This window comes from Protopterus annectens, chromosome 14.part0 (genome assembly GCF_019279795.1).
Source record: "Protopterus annectens isolate FY-2018-M chromosome 14.part0, PAN1.0, whole genome shotgun sequence".
NCBI lineage: Eukaryota > Metazoa > Chordata > Ceratodontiformes > Protopteridae > Protopterus > Protopterus annectens.
In genome coordinates, this window is record NC_056748.1 from 13,324,814 (window position 1) to 13,347,571 (window position 22,758).

At 35.2% G+C, this 22,758-nt stretch overlaps 1 protein-coding gene across 1 annotated transcript in view; it reads left to right on the plus strand.

Annotated features, from left to right (window-relative positions):
* LOC122788835 overlaps positions 1-22,758 on the plus strand; it is an 829,367-nt gene that overhangs the window by 604,888 nt on the left and 201,721 nt on the right. The window contains exon 6 of the mRNA XM_044055713.1: positions 2,907-3,048. Within this exon, the coding sequence (XP_043911648.1) occupies positions 2,907-3,048 (142 nt within the window). The remainder of the gene's footprint in view (positions 1-2,906; positions 3,049-22,758) is intronic.

The following is a 22,758-nucleotide window of genomic DNA, read 5'->3' on the forward strand; positions in this document are numbered from 1 at the left end:
AGGGTTCTGTCATTCTCTTGGTAAGACACACCTGATTCCTGTTTTACTTTTCTTGATAATGTAAGTTGAGTACACTGTAGGGACCAACTCTTACTAGAGCCCTGACTATGACCCAGATGACCTAGAAATGAATAGTGGTCTGACCACAGGGGAGGTAGAAGAACAGTGGAGCAGTGCTTTCTTGCCTGCCCATGGGAGGGGGGGGTCATATATTGCTGGGGCATATGTACTGTTATTGTCTCCTGGTAGAGACCAGAGGGCCTACTGGGAAACATTCAGCTTTTAAACATACAAGGCTGTTTGTGGACTTTTGTTACTTGCAGAAGTGAGTTATTGATAATCCCACACTATGCTCACTGTACACCCATCCCTGAAATGCTATTGCGCAACTGCGCATGGACGGGAAAAATATTAAGGTTTAAGAAATACATTTTAATGATGAAAGCCTGGATAAATGCCCTAGCACAATTGTACTGTCATCTGGGAGCACTTTAGATAGAAGTCTAGAGAAACAAAAAGTGAATAAAAAAATATGAATAGTGCCTTGCAGGGACTTTGTGTCTTCTTGTTCAATAAACTGAGAGGTGGTTTACTTTGTCTCATTATAGGAGAGGTAGGATAACTACACTGTAGAAAACAGGTATTACTTTTAAGCAGTAAAATGAGACCTAGAGTTATATTACTTTTACATATGATCACCCCCCCCCCCTACATTGGGTGGTATGATGCAAAACAAGTGTTGTAACACCACAGGGCAAGGTTATTGTAAACATTAGCATAATATTTAGGAAAACATTATTGTTATAAATGGGTGTGCTTTTTTTCTGTTTTGTAATCCTATACGTTATTAAACATAATAACTTTTCAGCACTGACAGAGAACAGTCTTTTAAGCAAGTATCTTGTAGACCTATATGTCTAAACTTTTTCATATCACAGTTATAAGAAATAGTAGCACCATAAGGAAGATTACATGCGATTAATTTTTATAGTAAATCATTATCTCTGTATATTTTTACTCCCTCTGCCAGCTGACCATTGAGCTTCTTCAGCTGCACATTGGCCCTGATTCCCTAACAGTGGGGTCCATCAGTCTTTCAGATCCACCAAGGGAGTCTTGTGGGGGTGCCATTATTCTGGCAGATACTGATGGTTCTTTGTGCTGTCCCACACATCCTGGCCATGAGAGCATTTTAAATTTTTAGTATTTACCTCATACTACCAATGCTGTCTGTTCTCCCCCACAGCTGTACATGCTTGGTATTTTGTATGGGGGACAGGGAGCCTTTGTTACTGACTTGGGCAGCCACAGTGCACACTGTTCCCAACTGACTGCTGCTCTTGGTGGTATATGCAACATCCCTCACACTACACTGCAGTGGCAGACGCAGTTGGCTGGGATCCATCACTCTACCACCCTGGATAGGTGCTGCCCATCCTCCCCCAACAACCCATCAGCTGCCCAAGCCAGTTGTGACCTTGGGTTGAATGGGTCATAGTCAGGGCTTTATGCCTCTGTGCCACCTAGTTTTGAGTGAAATAATTTAATTCTAGTGCTTGTTTATGTATTGTTTTTGTGCAGTATGGAACTGTGTAATAAACACATGTGGTTTGTCTTTGATTTTATGGTGGCACTGTCAATATATCGTTATTACAATCTGACTGTGTTGTGGATTATAGCCTCTATATCATGGCTGATTTTGTTGTCTTAACCATCCAGTGGTGTTCTCTAAGCTCTGAAGTAGATACCTTTCAGGTAGTTTTTTACTGCTTTAATAGGCTGCAAAGTTTGCTGGGTTCTGCATTTAATATGTCTGTATTATCTCGTGAAAGCTTGCTAGCAACTCATTTCCTTCAAGCTTTTCTATGTCCTTGTCATTGTACAGAACCATATTTTTGCATCTAAAGACATAGTATAGCTGATCCATTTTCTCTCTCTTTTTTTTTGAGCCTGCTGATTTCGTGGGTTAATGAATCTTTTTCAGGGTTAATTTATACTTAAGTTTTGGGTCTAATCATTATACTCCCTTTACATGTTTATTTTTTTTCTGTTTACTGTTTTATCTGCCAGCCACCAGCCTTCCTCTTTCAGTCTTTCACCCATCTGTTCCTCAGGTTTTGTGAAAGAAAACCCACAAGAGGATTGGGCATCCTCCAGACAGCCAGTAAGGGTGGATGATTTTTTATCCCCTGTGTGTCATTCTGAAATTTGGGAGTCCCACAGTGTCACACCAGTGACCCATGCTCACTTCTCTGCATACATCAAATTGCAACTACTGCAGGAATGCAGGTTGGTGGGTGTGCACATCTTACCACATACTACTGAATATCAATACCCACCTCTTGGGGGTATCAGGCAGGAGGTCAGACTGCACACATCCTTCCCAGGCCCAATGAGCTATCAACAGCTATTCAGTCCACTGCACAGTCCACTCCTCTATAGCAAGCTCCTTCAGTGCCTGGACTTTTAATCTACCACCAGTAGTCTGGGTCACAGAGTGGGCTTCATCCCTCTCTACCACAGAGGTGTCACTAGCATATTTAAATTTTGACTTCACCTGGGTTCTTTCTACTCCATGAATGTCCACTATATTTTGACTTGTTTAGCAATGGAACAGAGAGTTGTAGTTATGGCTTTGATAACTCTCTTATTTGTCACTGTAGCCCCAGTTAATACAAAACCTAGTTCCTTCTCTTAAGATATGATTGGATCACTTTTTGTGAACACTATCTCTTGGAGGGATTAATTTTTATATGTTTGTCTTTGTAGATCACAGCCTGAATCAGTTTTTGATTTTAACTCTTGCAGTATGTATTACATATATACTGAAAAGTTCAGTTTAATTCTTGTCCATTTGTTTTTTGACTTACAATTCATGTATGACATTTCTCTCTTTCCTTATTTAGCCTTTGTACAATTTCAGCTGTTCCATGGGTTACCCTCTCTACTGTGAGGTTGGAGACATGACGATGAAGCACAAAGCCATCATTCTAGGAAGCAGACAACTACTGAATGATGCCAATCTGCCACTTTCTGGGGATTTTACTGGTAAAAACCTCTGCAACATTGTATTAAATGCTGTTTCATTCTGGAACAATGGCCTAATGCCTCTCTGAGAGTTTTCCATCACATTTTCCGGGGCATGGATATCGTTTTCTGTTTCCAACATAAAATGGGTGTTTGTGATTCAGCTATAATACACTATTTAGTAAATTAAACCAGACACTGAATGTACTGATTAGTAATGTTTCAAAAGCTAGCCATTTAAAATGTTGGGACACACTAGAGTGAGTCTCGAAACAGAGAGACTGAATGGCCAAATAATTGGACTTGGATATATTAAGTCCGAGATGCCATTTTTTAGAATATTATTTATTGATTGATTGATTGATTGACATTTGTTGACTGGGAATGTCCACTGGGTTGGGAACTCATTTTCAGTAGAGGCCCAGGGAGAAAAGCTTCACTAGTAAAGTACACACATCTGTAATGTTATACAAAGAAATACAAGTTACAAATACAGAAAATTTAAAAGTAAATTTGTAGACAGGCTATAGGTCCACATTGTGCATAACAAAATTCAACTGTAGAAAATGAATATAGCAAACTATAGCAAAACTATAGCAAGAGGTCTGTTACAGGAAATGTACAAGAAGGAGAAGTAGCAGTTAGAAATCACAGTAAAAAGTAGTACGTTACTAGAGTGTTACAGGAAATTTGAAAGAAGGAGAAGTAGCAGTTAGAAATCGCAGTGAAAAAGTAGTACGTTACTAGGGTGTTACAGGAAATGTGAAAGAAGGAGAAGTAGCAGTTAGAAATTACAGTAAAAAAGTAGAATTCAAAGATGGCTGACATTCTGTGAACACTGCAAATCTACAGCTCTTCATATATCCTGAGGAAAATCTAGCCCTGAAGCTATACTACGAACTATTTGACAACAATTTTTGGATAAAATAAATCTACTCCATTCAAGTATCTTTCGAGAGGTGAATGAACCTGGGGAAATTAAAGAATTTAACAGGATTATAACTGATTGACGGTCTCTGAAGAGAGTATCAAACAAAAGAACTGTCTGTTCAGCAAACCTGGCCTATCTACTACCAAGCTATAGTAAATTGCAGTATTGATTTATAATGTCAAAAGAAGACAAAAACATGGATACAACAACAACAAAAAACAAACTGTCAGAACTTCAATCACCAGAAAAAGATTTAACTTTGAAAAGGCAGAAAATTACAAAACAACAGGAATATCCAAAACCAGGGAAGAAAAATAAACCAGACCAATTGACGAACATGGAAGATATCAAAACTGCTTTGTTACCTATTCAAGAAGCTTTGAAAGAGCTGTCTAACCAAGTACAATCCTTTGGCATTTCCTGTACTCAAATCCTTGAAAGAATGGATAAAACTGAAGCTAGAATATCTGAGAATGAAGACAAAATAACATTGCTTGCCAAAAAAGCTGATACACATGATCTGGATATTCATTCTGTGCAAGCTAAAATTGTGGATCTGGAGGCGAGATCCAGGAGAAATAATATAATTATCAGAGGGATACCGAAAACTATTCAGTACAATGATTTAATTCCATCTATCACACAAATATTTACAACACTATTCAATGACTCTGATATGGCTAAACAAATAATAATAGAGAGAGCCCATAGAGCTTTGAGGGAATCACAGGCTTCGAATATACCAAGACCAGTGTATGTTAAAATTCTCAATTACCAAGATGTAAACAAAATAATGCTAACTGTAAAAAAGAATGGAGGCTTCATTATGTGGAACAATAATAAAGTTTCTTTGGCTCAGGACTTGCCTCTGCAAATAAGACAAGCCAGACAAGCATTATCTTCATACTGCAAGTTTCTCATTGAAAAACAAATTAAATTTCAAATGAAGTATCCTAACACACTAATATTTACAGTTGATGGCTTCAAATACTCTGTTTCAACAAAAAAAGAAGCAAAAATCTACCTTTTTGAAGAGTTTCAAGTCTCTGCCTGCTTCAGAAAGTTAATCTGGCCCTCCATTGCAACTGGCATAACACCAGAGGTCAGATTTATCTTTTGCTGAAACTCAAGGCTTCTTAGTCCTTTGTTCTAGGTTTTAGTGCACCAGGCCTCTTGTTGATCAGATAAGAACCTTCTTTTACAGCTCCTGGTCATTTGCGAAGCATTTCTGAGGTTTTATAGCCTTCACGAACTGTATTTTCCCACGAAGAAACAGGAAATGCTTTTCCTGCTGCTGACAGTCCATTTTTGATGTGGCGCATCCGGAAGTCCGTCCGTTTAAAGGATCCCCCATCGCGAAGTCGGAGGCAGGTTTCCAGGGTTGGAGATCTGAAAAAATCTGTCCAAGAAAGAAAAATGTAAATTGAACTGTAATAACAATATTTTTTAACATTATAAGCACATAGAAATGTTTTTAGTTAACCCAAATCATACATTTAATCTTTGCAAGTATATATAGTTGCATAGGAGACACGAAGCATATATAAGAGTAATCAGACCATGTGCTAATACCTGAAAGTTAATAGTGAGAGGGTTTGATCTGTTATTAGGTTAATTTTAAATTAAGTTGTTAACACATGCAATATAGAATGTCTTTTTAGGTATATAATCTGGTTTACTGAGTCCCTGAATAGAAACGACTTACATATAACTAACTAATATACCGGGATTACTGATAAATATGGTTGCTATATTACTATGGGTCATGTAACTATATAATTATGATAGTCAATAAATTGAAGGTCAAACCCTCACACTATTTATTGATATTAGCTATTTCAGGTAAAATCTGGAAATGTATAAACAACGAAGGATCCAATTATGATAGTGAAGTGGTTATTTATTATTTTTCTAAGTGATAGAAGACATGGTAGACTGATTACAGGTTGACTACTGTATTTTATAACACTGGTTAGTGCCTCATATTTGAGTTCTTTAGGTTTAAATATAGATTTATATATAATCTCGAGCAATGTTACTTATATATTACATAAACCTATCAGCTTTATTACTTTAAGAATATTCTTAGTGAGACACAACAAATTATTAACATTAAAGTAGACATTTGAGATTAAATGGAGAGGAATGATAATACTTAAATATGTTGTTATGACCTTTTTTCCTTGACATATTCATGTAAATAGATAGAACAAGAGATGTAGATGATTAGAAGTGTTTAATAGGGAATGTATAGGTTAGGCTTTGTAGACTTAGTTGTAGTATATATAGGTTCTTTACATCTTATATATGTTACATATTTTAATTTGAAGAACACATATTTGTCAATGTTATTAACCAGTAGAATGCTTAGTAATGTGAAAAACATATATATGTCCTGGTCCAGGGGTATAGTGGGTAGGCACTGGTATGGGACGGGATTTCAAGAATGCTTCCATAGTATATACATATTGAAAATATATTTGAATGTATCATATTTTGTCCATTTTAAAGTACACTTAAGTAAATTAAAGATTTTAATATGTGGGGAAATAGACTCATGGAATACTAAAGGGCTCCAGAACTTGAAAAAGAGGAAACTATTTCTTCATTTATTTCTGCAAGCTATGGCATGCTTTATTTTACTTCAAGAAACCCATTTGACCAATGATCAGTGGGCAGTTATTAAGGAAAAAAAATGGATTAGAGAGGTTATAGCCTTGGAAGATAAAACTAATAGTGCGGGGGTTGCGATAGTTATAAAAAACCAATACCAAGGAAAAAGTCTAGACTCTAAAATAGATAAAGAGGGAAGATGGTGCTATGTGATTCTTTCTTCTACCCTTTATGATAAACCTATTTTACTTCTTAATATATACGCACCATGTAATAATCAACAGTCTTTCATAGCATCACTTTATCCCATTTTAAATTAATATAACAATTATTATATAATCATAGGAGGTGACTGGAATGCCTATCAAGATCCTAAACTGGATAAATCAAGTTCACATAGGTCATTTAATAATCAAGCAGTAATAGCATTAAATGAACTTAAAGTTGACTTTAAATTATATGATCCTTTTAAATACACAAATAATCAGCTTAACACAAATAATTTCACATTCTATTCAACTTGTCACAAAATGTGGTCTAGAATAGATTTTTTCTTGATTTCAGAAATACTAATTAATTTAGATCCCTTTGTATCTATACAAGCTCGTTACTTATCAGACCACTCTAAAATTACATTAAGTTTTGCTAAAGACCTTAGAAATAGTTTGCCGCACAGGGGTTACAATTGGTCTCTAAATCCAAATTTATTAAATAAAGAAGATATAATCCAGGAAATTCAAGTTATTTTCAATCGCCTATTAGTTAATTTATCCAAACAGCAACATACACCTGATATTGAATGGGCAACAACTAAAGCACAAATAAGAGGGATTTTTCTTCATAAAGCTACGTACTATAAAAGAATACAAACTAGAGATGTGCAAAGAATGGAAGCTAAAATTAAGACATTAGATCAGGATCTAATTCGGAATTATAACAGACAAACAGAAACGGAACTATTAAAATGTCAAAAAGATCTTTTTTTGATCCAAAATAGCAGGTTGTCATTCCATGAACATAAAATGTTGGCAAGATATGCTAACCATATTCAAACGCCATCAAGGGCATTAGCTCGAATCATTAACCAATCGAAAATACCTTCCCAAATTCCTGAAATACAGTTTAAGAATAAAAGATATACAAAATCCGAAGATATTATGAATACCTTTGAATTGATATATTCTCAAATTTACGGTGATCAACATGAATTACTTATAAATAGGACTAATAATGATTTTTTGCAAAAAATTATTTTTCCGAAAATAGGTGATAACTCTCAGGTAGATTTAATTAAACCAATTTCCTCTGAAGAAATAATATATACAATCAAAAAATTTAAATCCCATAAAGCACCAAGACCCGATGGTTTGACTGCAGAATTTTATAAAGCTTTCTGTGATATTTTTGGTAAAATATTTCCACATATATTTAATTATATAATTAATAATAAAATTAATTACCCTCATTTTAATGCATCCAGAACAATTATTATACCTAAAGAAAATTCAGATCTTCAAAACCCGGATAATTATAGACCTATCTCACTTTTAAATATTGATATGAAAATTCTGACCTCTATTTTAGCTAATACATTGAAGAAGGTAATGGATTTAATAATATCTAATGAACAAGGTGGATTTTTAAATGCCAGACAAACTACTGACAATACTTTAACACTTAATACATTAATCTCTTATGCCAGTCAAAGGAATTTAAATATTTATGCACTTATAATTGATACACAAAAAGCTTTTGATAGAGTTAATTTAAAATTTCTGTTTGATATTTTACCATATTTCAATAAACCTCAAGACTTTATTCTAACGTTACAAATATTATATAATAAGCCTTATACAACTTTATATATTAATAAAAACTTTTCTAAAAGAATACAAATTAAAAACGGAACTCATCAGGGCTGTCCTTTATCTCCTATATTATTCAGTTTATACCTAGAATCATTATTTTTACATATTAAACAAAATATAAACCACAATGCCCCAATAATTTATGGTACTAAAATATCTATGGCTGCCTTTGCTGATGACCTCAACATTTATTGTACGACACCAGTTTCAGACACCAAAAAAATATTAAAAGCTGTGGATGACTTTGCAGAGATATCCAACTACAAAATAAACCTTAAAAAAAACAATTTATTCCCTTTAAAAACGCCAAAACCCTTTTCACTTTTACCACTGGTAGGACAAGTAAAATCTGAAGATAAAATAAAATATTTGGGTATTGTTTTTTCCACAGATAACAAAGATTTTTATATCAATAATTTTAAGCTGCTTTGGGATCATATATTATCTGACTTAAGAAGATGGAATAATTTGAAATTACCATCAATGGCAAAGGTTTCAGTTATTAAAATGAATGTACTACCCAGAATATTATACATCTTTAGAGCTAGGCAAGTTTTAATCCTTAAGAAATTCTTTAAACAAATTCATACGGAATCGGCTAAATTTATATGGGAACCTAGGAAACCTAGAATATCGTACGATAAATTGATGACTCCGAAAAATAAAGGAGGGCTAGATTTACCTAATTTTGAAATATACTATTTAATAATAAATTCTAATAGAATTTTAAGAATTGCTAATTATGAGATATCTAGTAAGAAATGGTCACCTAAGTGGTTGGTTTTGAAGTACAAACATGTTGTAAGTTTGAATATCAATCCTAAATCATTACCTTTTTTAAGTAAAGACATGTTTAAATCATATGCTATAATGGAACACATTAAAGTATACATAATATTGATACAAAATCTTTTTCAATCATTAAATCTCATTCAACATATGATGACTTTTCAACCCTTTCATAAGAACCCGAACTTGAAAATCAATAATCAATTAATAGATCTTAAAAAATTTCCACTTATAGTTAATTTAACCTTACTCGATATGTACCCATATCTCAATTTTTCAACACATGAAATATTACAGGTGATGAATCTCCCTAAATCTTATTTAATCATACTGAGACAGTTAAAGGATCTTTCCATGAGTTACTTCAGAGATTTTAAAATTAATGATGATGCTTTAACTAAATGTTCAAATTTATGGCAAACTCTTCTACAGGATACCAAATTTATAACTTCTACAAGTAAACTGGTAAAAGATTTGAAATACCAAACTCAAATACTCTTGTCAAAATATTGGAAAGAAAAAAAAACATTTATAGAAGAAAATAAAATATTAAAAGCAATTAACTTAACAATAAAATCAATTTCTCTTCAAAAGTTAACATTTACCCAACTAGTGATACTTAATGCCTACTACACACGTCTTAGCTTGCATAAATTCAACTCTAAAAACTCTCCTAAATGTCCATACTGTAAAGACCAAACGGCTGACCTCTTACACATGTTCTGGAGCTGTAAATGTTTATATAAACTTTGGAACTCTTTAAAAATTCAACTACAAAAGATGGGTTACCAAAATTCTACACTTTCTTGGAAATTTATGATCTTACATATCCCTCCTAATAATTTGGATAGATCCCAAATGACCATACTTATAAATATCTTTTTGTTACTGAAACTTTATATAGCTACAAATTGGTTGAATCCATCCCAAATTTCATGGGACAACTTTAAAAGTTTAGCGATGAAACATACGTTAGCCCACAAATTATTAATCAAGGATCATAGGAAAAATATAAATAATCCGAAAATATGGGAGCAAATATTCAGTATTGTATTAGCTTAATGTCCCGAATCCAGTTTAACCCCTGGACATATATATCTTAAAATGAAAGTTAGGAGTAATAATCCGTCATAATGATATTAGACCTGTGGATAATCTCTCTCAGATGTTCCTTTTTTTTTCCCCTTTATTGATTTTGGTTAACGGATGGAAGCATTCATGTAAATAGTGTATATATATTGTAGTATTGTTGTTAGAAGTATTATATGGGAATTTTTTTTTTCTTTTTTTCTATAATGTTGTATGAACAATTGGTAAAACAATAAAGATTTATTACTGAAAAAAAAAAAGAAATTACAGTAAAAAAGTAGTACATTATTTGGATGTTACAGGAAATGTGAAAGAAGGAGAAGTAGCAGTTAGAAATTACAGTAAAAAGTAGTACATTACTAGGGTGTTACAGGAAATGCGAAAGAAGGAGAAGTAGCAGTTAGAAATCGCAGTAAAAAAGTAGTACGTTACTAGGGTGTTACAGGAAATGTGAAAGTAGGAGAAGTAGCAGTTAGAAATTGCCGTAAAAAGTAGTACATTACTAGGGTGTTACAGGAAATGTGAAAGAAGGAGAAGTAGTAGTTAGAAATTACAGTAAAAAAGTAGTACGTTACTAGGGTGTTACAGGAAATGTCAAAGAAGGAGAAGTAGCAGTTTGAAATTACAGTAAAAAGCTGTACATTACTAGGGTGTTATAGGAAATGTGAAAGAAGGAGTAGTAGTTAGAAATTACAGCAAAAAAGTAATACGTTACTAGGGTGTTAAAGGAAATGTCAAAGAAGGAGAAGTAGCAGTTAGAAATTACAGTAAAAAAGTAGTATGTTACTAGGGTGTTACAGAAAATGTGAAAGAAGGACAAGTAGCAGTTAGAAATCGCAGTAAAAAAGTAGTACGTTACTAGGGTGTTACAGGAAATGTGAAAGAAGGTAAAGTAGCAGTTAGAAATTACAGTCAAAAGTAGTACTTTACTAGGGTGTTACAGGAAATATGAAAGAAGGAGAAGTACAAGTTAGAAATCACAGTAAAAAAGTAGTACGTTACTAGGGTGTTACAGGATATGTGAAAGAAGGAGAAGTAGCAGTTAGAAATCGCGGTAAAAAAGTAGTACGTTACTAGGTTGTTACAGAAAATGTGAAAGAAGGAGAAGTAGCAGTTAGAAATCGCAGTAAAAAAGTAGTATGTTACTTGGGTGTTACAGGAAATGTGAAAGAAGGAGAAGTAGCAGTTAGAAATTATAGTAAAAAGTAGTACGTTACTAGGGTGTTACTGGAAATGTGAAAGAAGGAGAAGAATCAGTTAGAAATTACAGTCAAAAGTAGTACATTACTAGTGTGTTGCAGGAAATGTGAAAGAAGGAGATGTAGCAGTTAGAAAATACAGTAAAAAAGTAGTACGTTACTAGGGTGTTACAGGAAATGTGAAAGAAGGGGAAGTAGTAGTTAGAAATTACAGTAAAAAGTAGTACGTTACTAGGGTGTTACAGGAAATGTGAAAGAAGGAGAAGTACCAGTTACAAATCGCAGTAAAAAAGTAGTACGTTATTAGGGTGTTACAGGAAATGTGAAAGAAGGAAAAGTAGCAGTTAGAAATCACAGTAAAAAAGTAGTACATTACTAGGGTGTTATAGGAAATGTGAAAGAAGGAGTAGTAGTAGTTAGAAATTACAGTGAAAAAGTAGTACGTTACTAGGGTGTTACAGAAAATGTCAAAGAAGGAGAAGTAGCAGTTTGAAATTACAGTAAAAAGTAGTACGTTAATAGGGTGTTATAGGAAATGTGAAAGAAGGAGAAGTAGTAGTTAGAAATTACAGTAAAAAAGTAGTACGTTACTAGGGTGTTACAGGAAATGTGAAAACAGGAGAAGTAGCAGCTGGAAATTACAGTAAAAAGTAGTACGTTACTAGGATGTTACAGGAAATGTGAAAGAAGGAGAAGTAGCAGTTAGAAATCGCAGTAAAAAAGTAGTACGTTACTAGGTTTTTACAGAAAATGTGAAAGAAGGAGAAGTAGCAGTTAGAAATTACAGTCAAAAGTAGTAAGTTACTAGGGTGTTACAGGAAATGTGAAAGAAGGAGAAGTAGCAGTTAGAAATCACAGTAAAAAGTAGTACGTTACTAGGGTGTTACAGGAAATGTGAAAGAAGGAGAGGTAGCACTTAGAAATCACAGTAAAAAAGTAGTACGTTACTAGGGTGTTACAGGAAATGTGAAAGAAGGACAAGTAGCAGTTAGAAATCGCAGTAAAAAAGTAATATGTTACTTGGGTGTTACAGGAAATGTGAAAGAAGGAGAAGTAGCAGTTAGAAATTATAGTAAAAAGTAGTACGTTACTAGGGTGTTACAGGAAATGTGAAAGAAGGAGAGGAAGCAGTTAGAAATTACAGTCAAAAGTAGTACATTTCTAGTGTGTTGCAGGAAATTTGAAAGAAGGAGAAGTAGCAGTTAGAAATTACAGTAACAAAGTAGTACGTTGCTAGGGTGTTACAGGAAATGTGAAAGAAGGAGAAGTAGCAGTTAGAAATTACAGTAAAAAAGTAGTACGTTACTAGGGTGTTACAGGAAATGTGAAAGAAGGGGAAGTAGTAGTTAGAAATTACAGTAAAAAGTAGTACGTTACTAGGGTGTAACAGGAAATGTGAAAGAAGGAGAAGTAGCAGTTAGAAATCGCAGTAAAAAAGTAGTACATTACTAGGGTGTTACAGGAAATGTGAAAGAAGGAGAAGTAGCATTTAGAAATTGCAGTAAAGAAGTAGTACGTTACTAGGGTGTTACAGGAAATGTGAAAGAAGGAGAAGTAGTAGTTAGAAATTACAGTAAAAAAGTAGTACGTTACTAAGGTGTTACAGGAAATGTGAAAGAAGGAGAAGTAGCAGTTTGAAATTACAGTAGAAAGCTGTATGTTACTAGGGTGTTATAGGAAATGTGAAAGAAGGAGTAGTAGTTAGAAATTACAGTAAAAAAGTAGTACGTTACTAGGGTGTTACAGGAAATGTCAAAGAAGGAGAAGTAGCAGTTAGAAATTACAGTAAAAAAGTAGTACGTTACTAGGGTGTTACAGGAAATGTGAAAGAAGGAGAAGTAGCAGTTAGAAATCACAGTAAAAAAGTAGTACGTTACTAGGGTGTTACAGGAAATGTGAAAGAAGGACAAGTAGCAGTTAGAAATCGCAGTAAAAAAGTAGTACGTTACTAGAGTGTTACAGGAAATGTGAAAGAAGGAGAAGTAGCAGTTAGAAATTACAGTCAAAAGTAGTACTTTACTAGGGTGTTACAGGAAATGTGAAAAAAAGAGAAGTATCAGTTAGAAATCGCAGTAAAAAAGTAGTACGTTACTAGGGTGTTACAGGAAATGTGAAAGAAGGAGAAGTAGCAGTTAGAAATTACAGTCAAAAGTAGTACTTTACTAGGGTGTTACAGGAAATGTGAAAGAAGGAGAAGTAGCAGTTAGAAATCGCAGTAAAAAAGTAGTATGTTACTTGGGTGTTACAGGAAATGTGAAAGAAGGAGAAGTAGCAGTTAGAAATCACAGTAAAACTTGTACATTACTAGGGTGTTACAGGAAATGTGAAAGAAGGAGAAGTAGCAGCTAGAAATTACAGCAAAAAAGTAGTACGTTACTAGGGTGTTACAGGAAATGTGAAAGAAGGAGAAGTAGCAGCTAGAAATTACAGTAAAAAAGTAGTATGTTACTAGGGTGTTACAGGAAATGTGAAAAAAGGAGAAGTACCAGTTAGAAATCGCAGTAAAAAAGTAATACGTTACTAGGGTGTTACAGGAAATGTGAAAGAAGGAAAAGTAGCAGTTAGAAATTACAGTGAAAAGTAGTATGTTACTAGGGTATTACAGGAAATGTGAAAGAAGGAGAAGTAGCAGTTAGAAATCGCAGTAAAAAAGTAGTACGTTACTAGGGTGTTACAGGAAATGTGAAGGAAGGAGAAGTAGTAGTTAGACATTACAGTAAAAGTAGTACGTTACTAGGGTGTTACAGGAAATGTGAAAGAAGGAGAAGTAGCAGTTAGAAATCGCAGTAAAAATGTAATACATTACTAGGGTGTTACAGGAAATGTGAAAGAAGAAGAAAGAGCAGTTAGAAATTACAGTAAAAAGTAGTACGTTACTAGGGTGTTACAGGAAATGTGAAAGAAGGAGAAGTAGCAGTTAGAAATTACAGTAAAAAAGTACTACGTTACTAGGGTGTTACAGGAAATGTGAAAGAAGGAGAAGTAGCAGTTAGAAATTACAGTAAAAAGTAGTCCGTTACTAGGGTGTTACAGGAAATCTGAAAGAAGGAGAAGTAGCAGTTAGAAATTACAGTAAAAAAGTAGTACGTTACTAGGGTGTTACAGGAAATGTGAAAGAAGGAGAAGTAGCAGCTGGAAATTACAGTAAAAAGTAGTACGTTACTAGGGTGTTAAAGGAAATGTGAAAGAAGGAGAACTAGCTGTTAGAAATTACAGTAAAAAGTGGTACGTTACTAGGGTGTTACAGGAAATGTGAAAGAAGGAGAAGTAGCAGTTAGAAATCGCAGTAAAATAGTAGTACATTATTAGGTTGTTACAAAAAATGTGAAAGAATGAGAAGTAGCAGTTAGAAATTACAGTCAAAAGTAGTAAGTTACTAGGGTGTTACAGGAAATGTGAAAGAAGGAGAAGTAGCAGTTAGAAATCACAGTAAAAAGTAGTACGTTACTAGGGTGTTACAGGAAATGTGAAAGAAGGAGAGGTAGCACTTAGAAATCACAGTAAAAAAGTAGTACGTTACTAGGGTGTTACAGGAAATGTGAAAGAAGTACTAGTAGCAGTTAGAAATCGCAGTAAAAAAGTAGTATGTTACTTGGGTGTTACAGGAAATGTGAAAGAAGGAGAAGTAGCAGTTAGAAATTATAGTAAAAAGTAGTACGTTACTAGGGTGTTATAGGAAATGTGAAAGAAGGAGAAGAAACAGTTAGAAATTACAGTCAAAAGTAGTACATTACTAGTGTGTTGCAGTAAATTTGAAAGAAGGAGAAGTAGCAGTTAGAAATTATAGTAACAAAGTAGTACGTTGCTAGGGTGTTACAGGAAATGTGAAAGAAGGAGAAGTAGCAGTTAGAAATTACAGTAAAAAAGTAGTACGTTACTAGGGTCTTACAGGAAATGTGAAAGAAGGGGAAGTAGTAGTTAGAAATTACAGTAAAAAGTAGTACGTTACTAGGGTGTTACAGGAAATGTGAAAGAAGGAGAAGTAGCAGTTCGAAATCGCAGTAAAAAAGTAGTACATTACTAGGGTGTTGCAGGAAATGTGAAAGAAGGAGAAGTAGCAGTTAGAAATTGCAGTAAAAAAGTAGTACGTAGTACGTTACTAGGGTGTTACAGGAAATGTGAAAGAAGGAGAAGTAGTAGTTAGAAATTACAGTAAAAAAGTAGTACGTTACTAAGGTGTTACAGGAAATATCAAAGAAGGAAAAGTAGCAGTTTGAAATTACAGTAAAAAGCTGTACGTTACTAGGGTGTTATAGGACATGTGAAAGAAGGAGAAGTAGCAGTTAGAAATCACAGTAAAAAGTAGTACGTTACTAGGGTGTTACAGGAAATGTGAAAGAAGGAGAAGTAGTAAGAAATTACAATAAAAAAGTAGTATATTACTAGGGTGTTACAGGAAATTTGAAAGAAGGAGAAGTAGCAGCTAGAAATTACAGCAAAAAAGTAGTACGTTACTAGGGTGTTACAGGAAATGTGAAAGTAGCAGCTAGAAATTACAGTAAAAAAGTAGTATGTTACTAGGGTGTTACAGGAAATGTGAAAGAAGGAGAAGTACCAGTTAGAAATCACAGTAAAAAAGTAGTACGTTACTAGGGTGTTACAGGAAATGTGAAAGAAGGAAAAGTAGCAGTTGAAATTACAGTAAAAAGTAGTATGTTACCAGGGTGTTACAGGAAATGTGAAAGAAGGAGAAGTAGCAGTTAGAAATCGCAGTAAAAAAGTAGGACGTTACTAGGGTGTTACAGGAAATGTGAAGGAAGGAGAAGTAGTAGTTAGACATTACAGTAAAAGTAGTACGTTACTAGGGTGTTACAGGAAATGTGAAAGAAGGAGAAGTAGCAGTTAGAAATCGCAGTAAAAACGTAATACGTCACTAGGGTGTTACAGGAAATGTGAAAGAAGAAGAAAGAGCAGTTAGAAATTACAGTAAAAAGTAGTACGTTACTAGGGTGTTACAGGAAATGTGAAAGAAGGAGAAGTAGCAGTTAGAAATTACAGTAAAAAGTAGTCTGTTACTAGGGTGTTACAGGAAATGTGAAGGAAGGAGAAATAGCAGTTAGAAATTACAGTAAAAAAGTAGTACGTTACTAGGGTGTTACAGGAAATGTGAAAGAAGGAGAAGTAGCAGTTAGAAATTACAGTAGTAAAAAAGTAGTATGTTACTAGGGCAGAAAAATATTCCCTTTTCTTGGAGGAATGGCGATCTTGGAGTTGGAATATATTAGTTTGGGGGGTATGGGGCTTGTCCCCCCTTTAAAAAAAGTTTAAAGGAGAAGAGCGATCTTTAATATTTGGTCTTTTGTGTTTTCAGTCTTTTTTTTGGCGGTGGGGGGGGCATTTTGAGTGCCAACAGTTCAATAGGGAGCCTTTGAAAAATGCATATTAATACACATTGTTTTTTGGTTGATATTTTAATTGGGCATTTTAAGTTTTTCCATTTATTTTGGTCTGTAATTCTTAAGGTAATCTAGTCTAAAGTTCACCTGAGCTGAACAAACCATTGTTGTAGCTATCCAGGTCTGGCAGTGCTAAGGAAGTGAACAGCCAGGAACAAAGAAACAAAATTCAAGAAGGATAAGCCAAGTGGAAAGTGGTATTCCAATAGAAGCATGCAGATAGAACAATACAAGTATGGTAACCTGTACAGCCCAAACATACTAAGTATATAAAAAGCTAGATAGTCCTCTACAGCTACTCAAAATGATCAGCTCAGCATTGACTTCCTTGATCAGATTTTATTTATTTGATCAAGGAAACCAATGTTTGGCTGATCATTTTGAGTAGACTTAGCAGGATATCTATTTTTTATATACATAGTTTTATATACTTAGTGTTTTTATATACTATATACTTACAGTGTGTTTGAGACATACTGGTTACTGTACTCTAATTGTTTTATCTGCTTGGTTCCCTATTGAAATGTTGGCACTCAAAATACCAAGTGCCGAAAAGCTAAAAAAAAAGATCAAAAACACAGGAGAAGAGTGGATCTCGAAAATCGCTCTTCTCCTTAAAACTTCTTTTTGCAGGGGGGACCCCCACACTCCCCAAACTTACCAACTCTGAGATCACCAATCCTCAGAGAAAAGGTAAAGTTCTGAGAAATAGCATCTCGGACTTAGTGTATGTAAGTCTGTTCTTTCAGCCATTCAGTTTCCGGTATTCAGGACTTGCTCTAGAAGTTCTCTACATTTCAAGTGGTTGTCATCTGCTTGTTTTTATTGGAATACCACTTTCCACTTGGCTCATCCTTCTTGAATTTTAATTATTCAGATAAGAAACTGAGATTTTTTATGTGTTATGATAAAGATACTGTACACCTGCTTAGATGTTTCTATGGCTGTAGTCTAGGTACACCTTCTGATTATGGCTCTAGGTGATTTGGTCCTGTTAAATAATGTCGCCAAATGGGCATGGGTAGTTACTGATGATAAGTGCGTTGAGGACCTGGCCTACTCCAACCGACACCAGGGACCCATGCTAATGGTGGAAGGGGTGTATGTACCCCTATTGGCCAATGTGTACCCACCATAATGCCCAGCAGACCTGGGTCAGTAAGCTACTGGCCATCCAGTGTCCAGTTGCAATGCCTGGGTTACCTGGGATAGCTATGTTGAGTGAAAGGTGGATGTAAATCCAATCAACCTGCCAAACATGAACTAAGAATTGTTATCCTTAATGTAGGTTCACTGACAGGATGAAGCTTGGAAGTGCATGACATGATGGTATGGAGGAGTCTGGACATTCTGTGTATCCAAGAGACAAGATGGAAGGCAGTGCAGCAAGGCGACTCGGCTTATTATCCAGAGTCTACTAATCAGGAGGAGGACAGGCTAGAAACAGTGTTGGAATTGTGTTGAGAGAGAGAGGCTTCAGAAAGCAGTAAGGGATGTCATCAGAATTAGTGACAGACCCATGGCAATCAGACTCCAATGTAATGATAGGGCAGTAGTCATAAGTTTAGACAGTCTTGTGTGCTGGATACAAATATTTATCAGACCCTGGTCTCATCTTTGAGGGATGGGGTATCTTTATCAGCCTTAAAAGAAGCTGTTGTTATTCTGACTCACAAAAAACATCTTTGGATTCAAATAATCTAGATAACTACCTCACAATTTCTAGCCTCCTTTTCATGGAGAAAGTTATGGAGAAGGTTGTCTGTAAGCAACTAAAGACCTACTGTAAGGTTAGTGAACTGATGGATCCATATCAGTCAGGCTTTCATAATCACCAAAATACAGAAAGAACTCTTGTAAGTGGGTAATAAGTGGGTAATGATCATCATATGACAGGAGACCAGTGGCACTATTCAGTGTTGCGCCTTCAGGATCTCACTAGAGCATTTCATACCATGGACAATGATATTTTGATAATTTTTTTATAAATGCGGTATTTCTCCTATAGTTCTAAATTTTTTTTTCTTACTTCTCTGGCCATTCTCATTAGGTCAGTTTGTGGCTTAATTCTTCCTTGTACTACCTTTGTACTAGCTGTTCAAAGTATATATAGTTCCTAAAAAAGTAGAAATACTCCTAGATGACCACAAGAACCAAAAAAAAACAGACTGGAGAATGCAGAAGAACAAAGTGAAATCCACACGATGTTAGCGTAATAAAAACTTTTAATCCATACTTTCGTAACCAGACTTCTTCAGAATAAAATGTACATTCTCTACACCTCATTACAAAACAGTTTTGAAATGCCTCTGCACCAATAAACACTTCTTTCCACTTAAATAGTTACACATTTAATCAATAACATTTCAAAGCTCAGGAAGTTATTTCCTTATAAAGACTCTACGGTCTTTCAAAAAATATTTAATGTTAGCATCATTTATACCAGTTTTTTATCTGAATTTAATCTGATTTGCCATAAAGCCTCATTTTGTTCAAGATATGTTTTGAAATTGCCACCCCTAAAATCATGACGTCCTTGCTCCAGCACAGAAAACAAAATTTTTTTGTACATGGGACAGGTGATAGTATGATTATAAAAGTCATTTGTCTTGTCTTGTTTTCTAATATTATAATAATGTTACTGTGGATTTCACTCTGTTCTTCTGCAGCCTCCAGTCTATATATAGTTCCTGTAGGAGATCCCTTAAGGGAAAAGGGTGTAGCATACTACAGCTATGCTGATGACATCCAGCTCTATTTCTCCTTTTTCCAAGATGATATGAAAAATGTGCACTCCCTGGCTGATGATTTAGAAGTCATACATTTGGAGTTATTCATAAACTGTTTAAAAGGTAAAGACAGTTCATGCAACCTTGAGAGATTCCTCTGGCCCACATCTGCCCAGTTGTATCCCTTGCTATGAAAACAAAATTAAATTCATGAATAAAGTTTGAAACCTTGGTGCTATTTTAGATTCTAGGCTGACACTTTGGGACCAGCTGTTTTCTGAGGTGATGTTTTTGTGTTTACATTTGAGACAAATTTCTAGAATCAAGCAATTGCTAACTCAAGTTTATATCTCGGTTGTTACTGCAATGTCTTTTACCTAGGATTTCCTAACACTGAGATAGACCGCTTACAGGACTTAATGGTGCATTGTTAGAAACACGTTATTCCTGTTCTGCACAGCCTTCAATGGGCTCCTGTTCAGTACAGGATCATCTATAAGATTTTAGTGTTGGTTTACTTGTCCACTCATTACCTGGGTCCGTGTTACCTAAAGGAGCTTGTTGTGCCCTGGTACTCTATGCTGGTGTCACACTTGGTCTCTGAGTGTCTGCTGGCAGTTCTAAAGGTCCATTCTGAAACCTCTGGATGTTGTTCATTATTTTATCTGCCCCTTATCTGTGGAAATTGCTACAGCAGAGGCTCTGGGAGTGCCTGACACTGGCTGTCTTCAGATGTGCAGACTTTTCTTTTTGAGATGGCGTTTTATGGTGTGGGATGAATTTAATTGCATAAATTGTTATTAAGAATGCATTGTATATGTTTACATGTATATTAGTAAATGTTATCTGTAAATCCATTTTTGTTATTGGTGTTTTGTGTAAAAATACCTAAATTAACTTGAACGTAAATTAGACTGTGTGTTATTGTTTTGGAGGACTAGCTTCTTGTCTTTATATTAAAATTAAATCTGCTAGGTTAACAGATAGGTCAGTGTATTTTAGAACACCAGATAATTGGATTCTAGTAAAAACAAATGGAATCAGGATAGCCAATGGTTTCAGCAGCAATTCTGAGATAGTTGCCTTGTACGTTATCAATAGCTAAGGTGGTGAGTTTAAATTTGAGGAGGTACTTCTTTATGGTAAAGGTGGGGATATTGCTGAGGAATTGGTGATGGGCTGAGAAGTATTTTGGGGATTGTTATTGTTATTTTTATTCAGTGATGAATTTATGGTGTTTTTAAAGTGGGAGTTGAATAGTGTGGCAGTACTATCAGGGCATGGGTTGAGCTGTTGGCATCTACCAGGGGTTTAAGGTTTTTTGATGGAGCCCCAAAACTCTTCTGGGCTTTTATGGTAAATGCTTTGTGAGTCAAAATAGTAGTGGATTTTTATCTATTTTGATTTTTTTGTAAGATTGTGGTTTTTATTTATTTATTTTTTTTTTTTTTTGGTGTTTGATTTTTTTGCCAGATTTGCTGACCTTATCCCTTTTATGCATGAGTATTTTCATGTCAGAGGATAGCCAGGGTGCAGTGTTATGCTTGACTCTCTTTCTCTTAATCGGACCCTTATTATTTAGTACACTGAGGAAAGTTGTGTAAAAGACAAGCACAGCATCAGCAAGAGGAATGGATTAAAGTTGGTTAGACAATGCACTTCAATCAAGTTATGTTTTTTGAGTACATGGGTAGTGCTTCTAACTGCAAACATGGGGAGGTGATCACTAAGCATGTCTGGTAAGATTCCTGAGGATGATATGTTGTTTGGATTGGTGGTCAGTATCCACTCTGAAAGAGATTGTTTATTACTAGTCTTATTGAACCTAGATAGGATTTGACCCATTTGAGTGTAGCCAAATATATTTAGTCATACTGTGGGGGAAATCATTAGTGAGGGAGCACCAGCCAAGGTTTGGGTCCATAAGAGTAGTTGTTTCATAAGGGATACTTGATGTTACTTATGAAAGAATATCCTCCATAGTAGAGACATTCGTTTCTGCTGGGCTATATAAAGCAACAATACATACATTTTTCAATGTTTACTTTGAGCAGGGAAGTACGGCTTTCAGCATTTATGAAAGTCAGTCGATTTCCAGGTTATAGAGAGAGAGAGTTCAAGGGTACTTGGAGAACATTATAGCAATAGCAATACCGCCTTCCTTCTTTTTCTATACAGTCAAGTCTATATTGTAGTTGGTGGGGGGAGGGTGGTCATTTTTTGCATCTTTGTTGATGTGTAGTTTTAGTCATGTTTCTGAGATGATGAGAATGTGTGTCGAGTGCATGGTGAGCCACATATGTAGGTCAGTTATTTTGTTTGTAATGCTTCTGATGTTAATATGGGGAAACTTCAGTTCTGAATAGATAATAGGTGCATTGTGTGAGATGAGAGGTGGGGATCGGAAAGAGGTGGAGACCTATGCTTGGTCAGTGGGGGTGGTCAAGATTTAGGGTGAATGTTGAATGTCTCCACAGAGCTGGAATTTGGTGGGTGAGACGCTGTAGGGGAGAAGATCCTTCAGCTTTAATTTTATTTTAATGTAAAACTTGTTTTGCAGAGGTGTTCCACAGGCATGGAGATGTATGTGTGATAAAGCCATTGTGACTGGGGAGAGGTCTGAGTAAATGTGTAGAAGGAAGGAGTACATGATATGACAAAAAGAAGGACTATGGAAGTGTAATAGATGATGTCAGAAACATCATGTATGACAGAAGAGCATACCAGGTAGTGAGGTGCATGATGGCAGGTTTGAATAATTACCACATTTATGAGGGAGGGTGAGACTAGATGGGTAATAAGTTATAAAACGGGAAGTAAAAGTGCAGCTTATAATGGGTGTAAAGAGTAAGTACACTGGTGAGGTTGGAGTGTGTCTGCAGATGTAAAACAACAGGCAGGTGATGGCTGAAGCTGGTGGAGAGGAAGAGCTGGTGTTGTATGGGATGCTGGAGGAGAATATAAAGTGGACAGGGACATAATAGGGTCAGAAGACTGATGATATAGGGACCACAGTCCTGTGGTGGTAACCATGAAAAGGATATTAGTGGGTAGTACTAATCTGATAAAGTAAGTGGGTGAAGGAAGCAAAGGTAACGGAATGTTTACAGATTACAG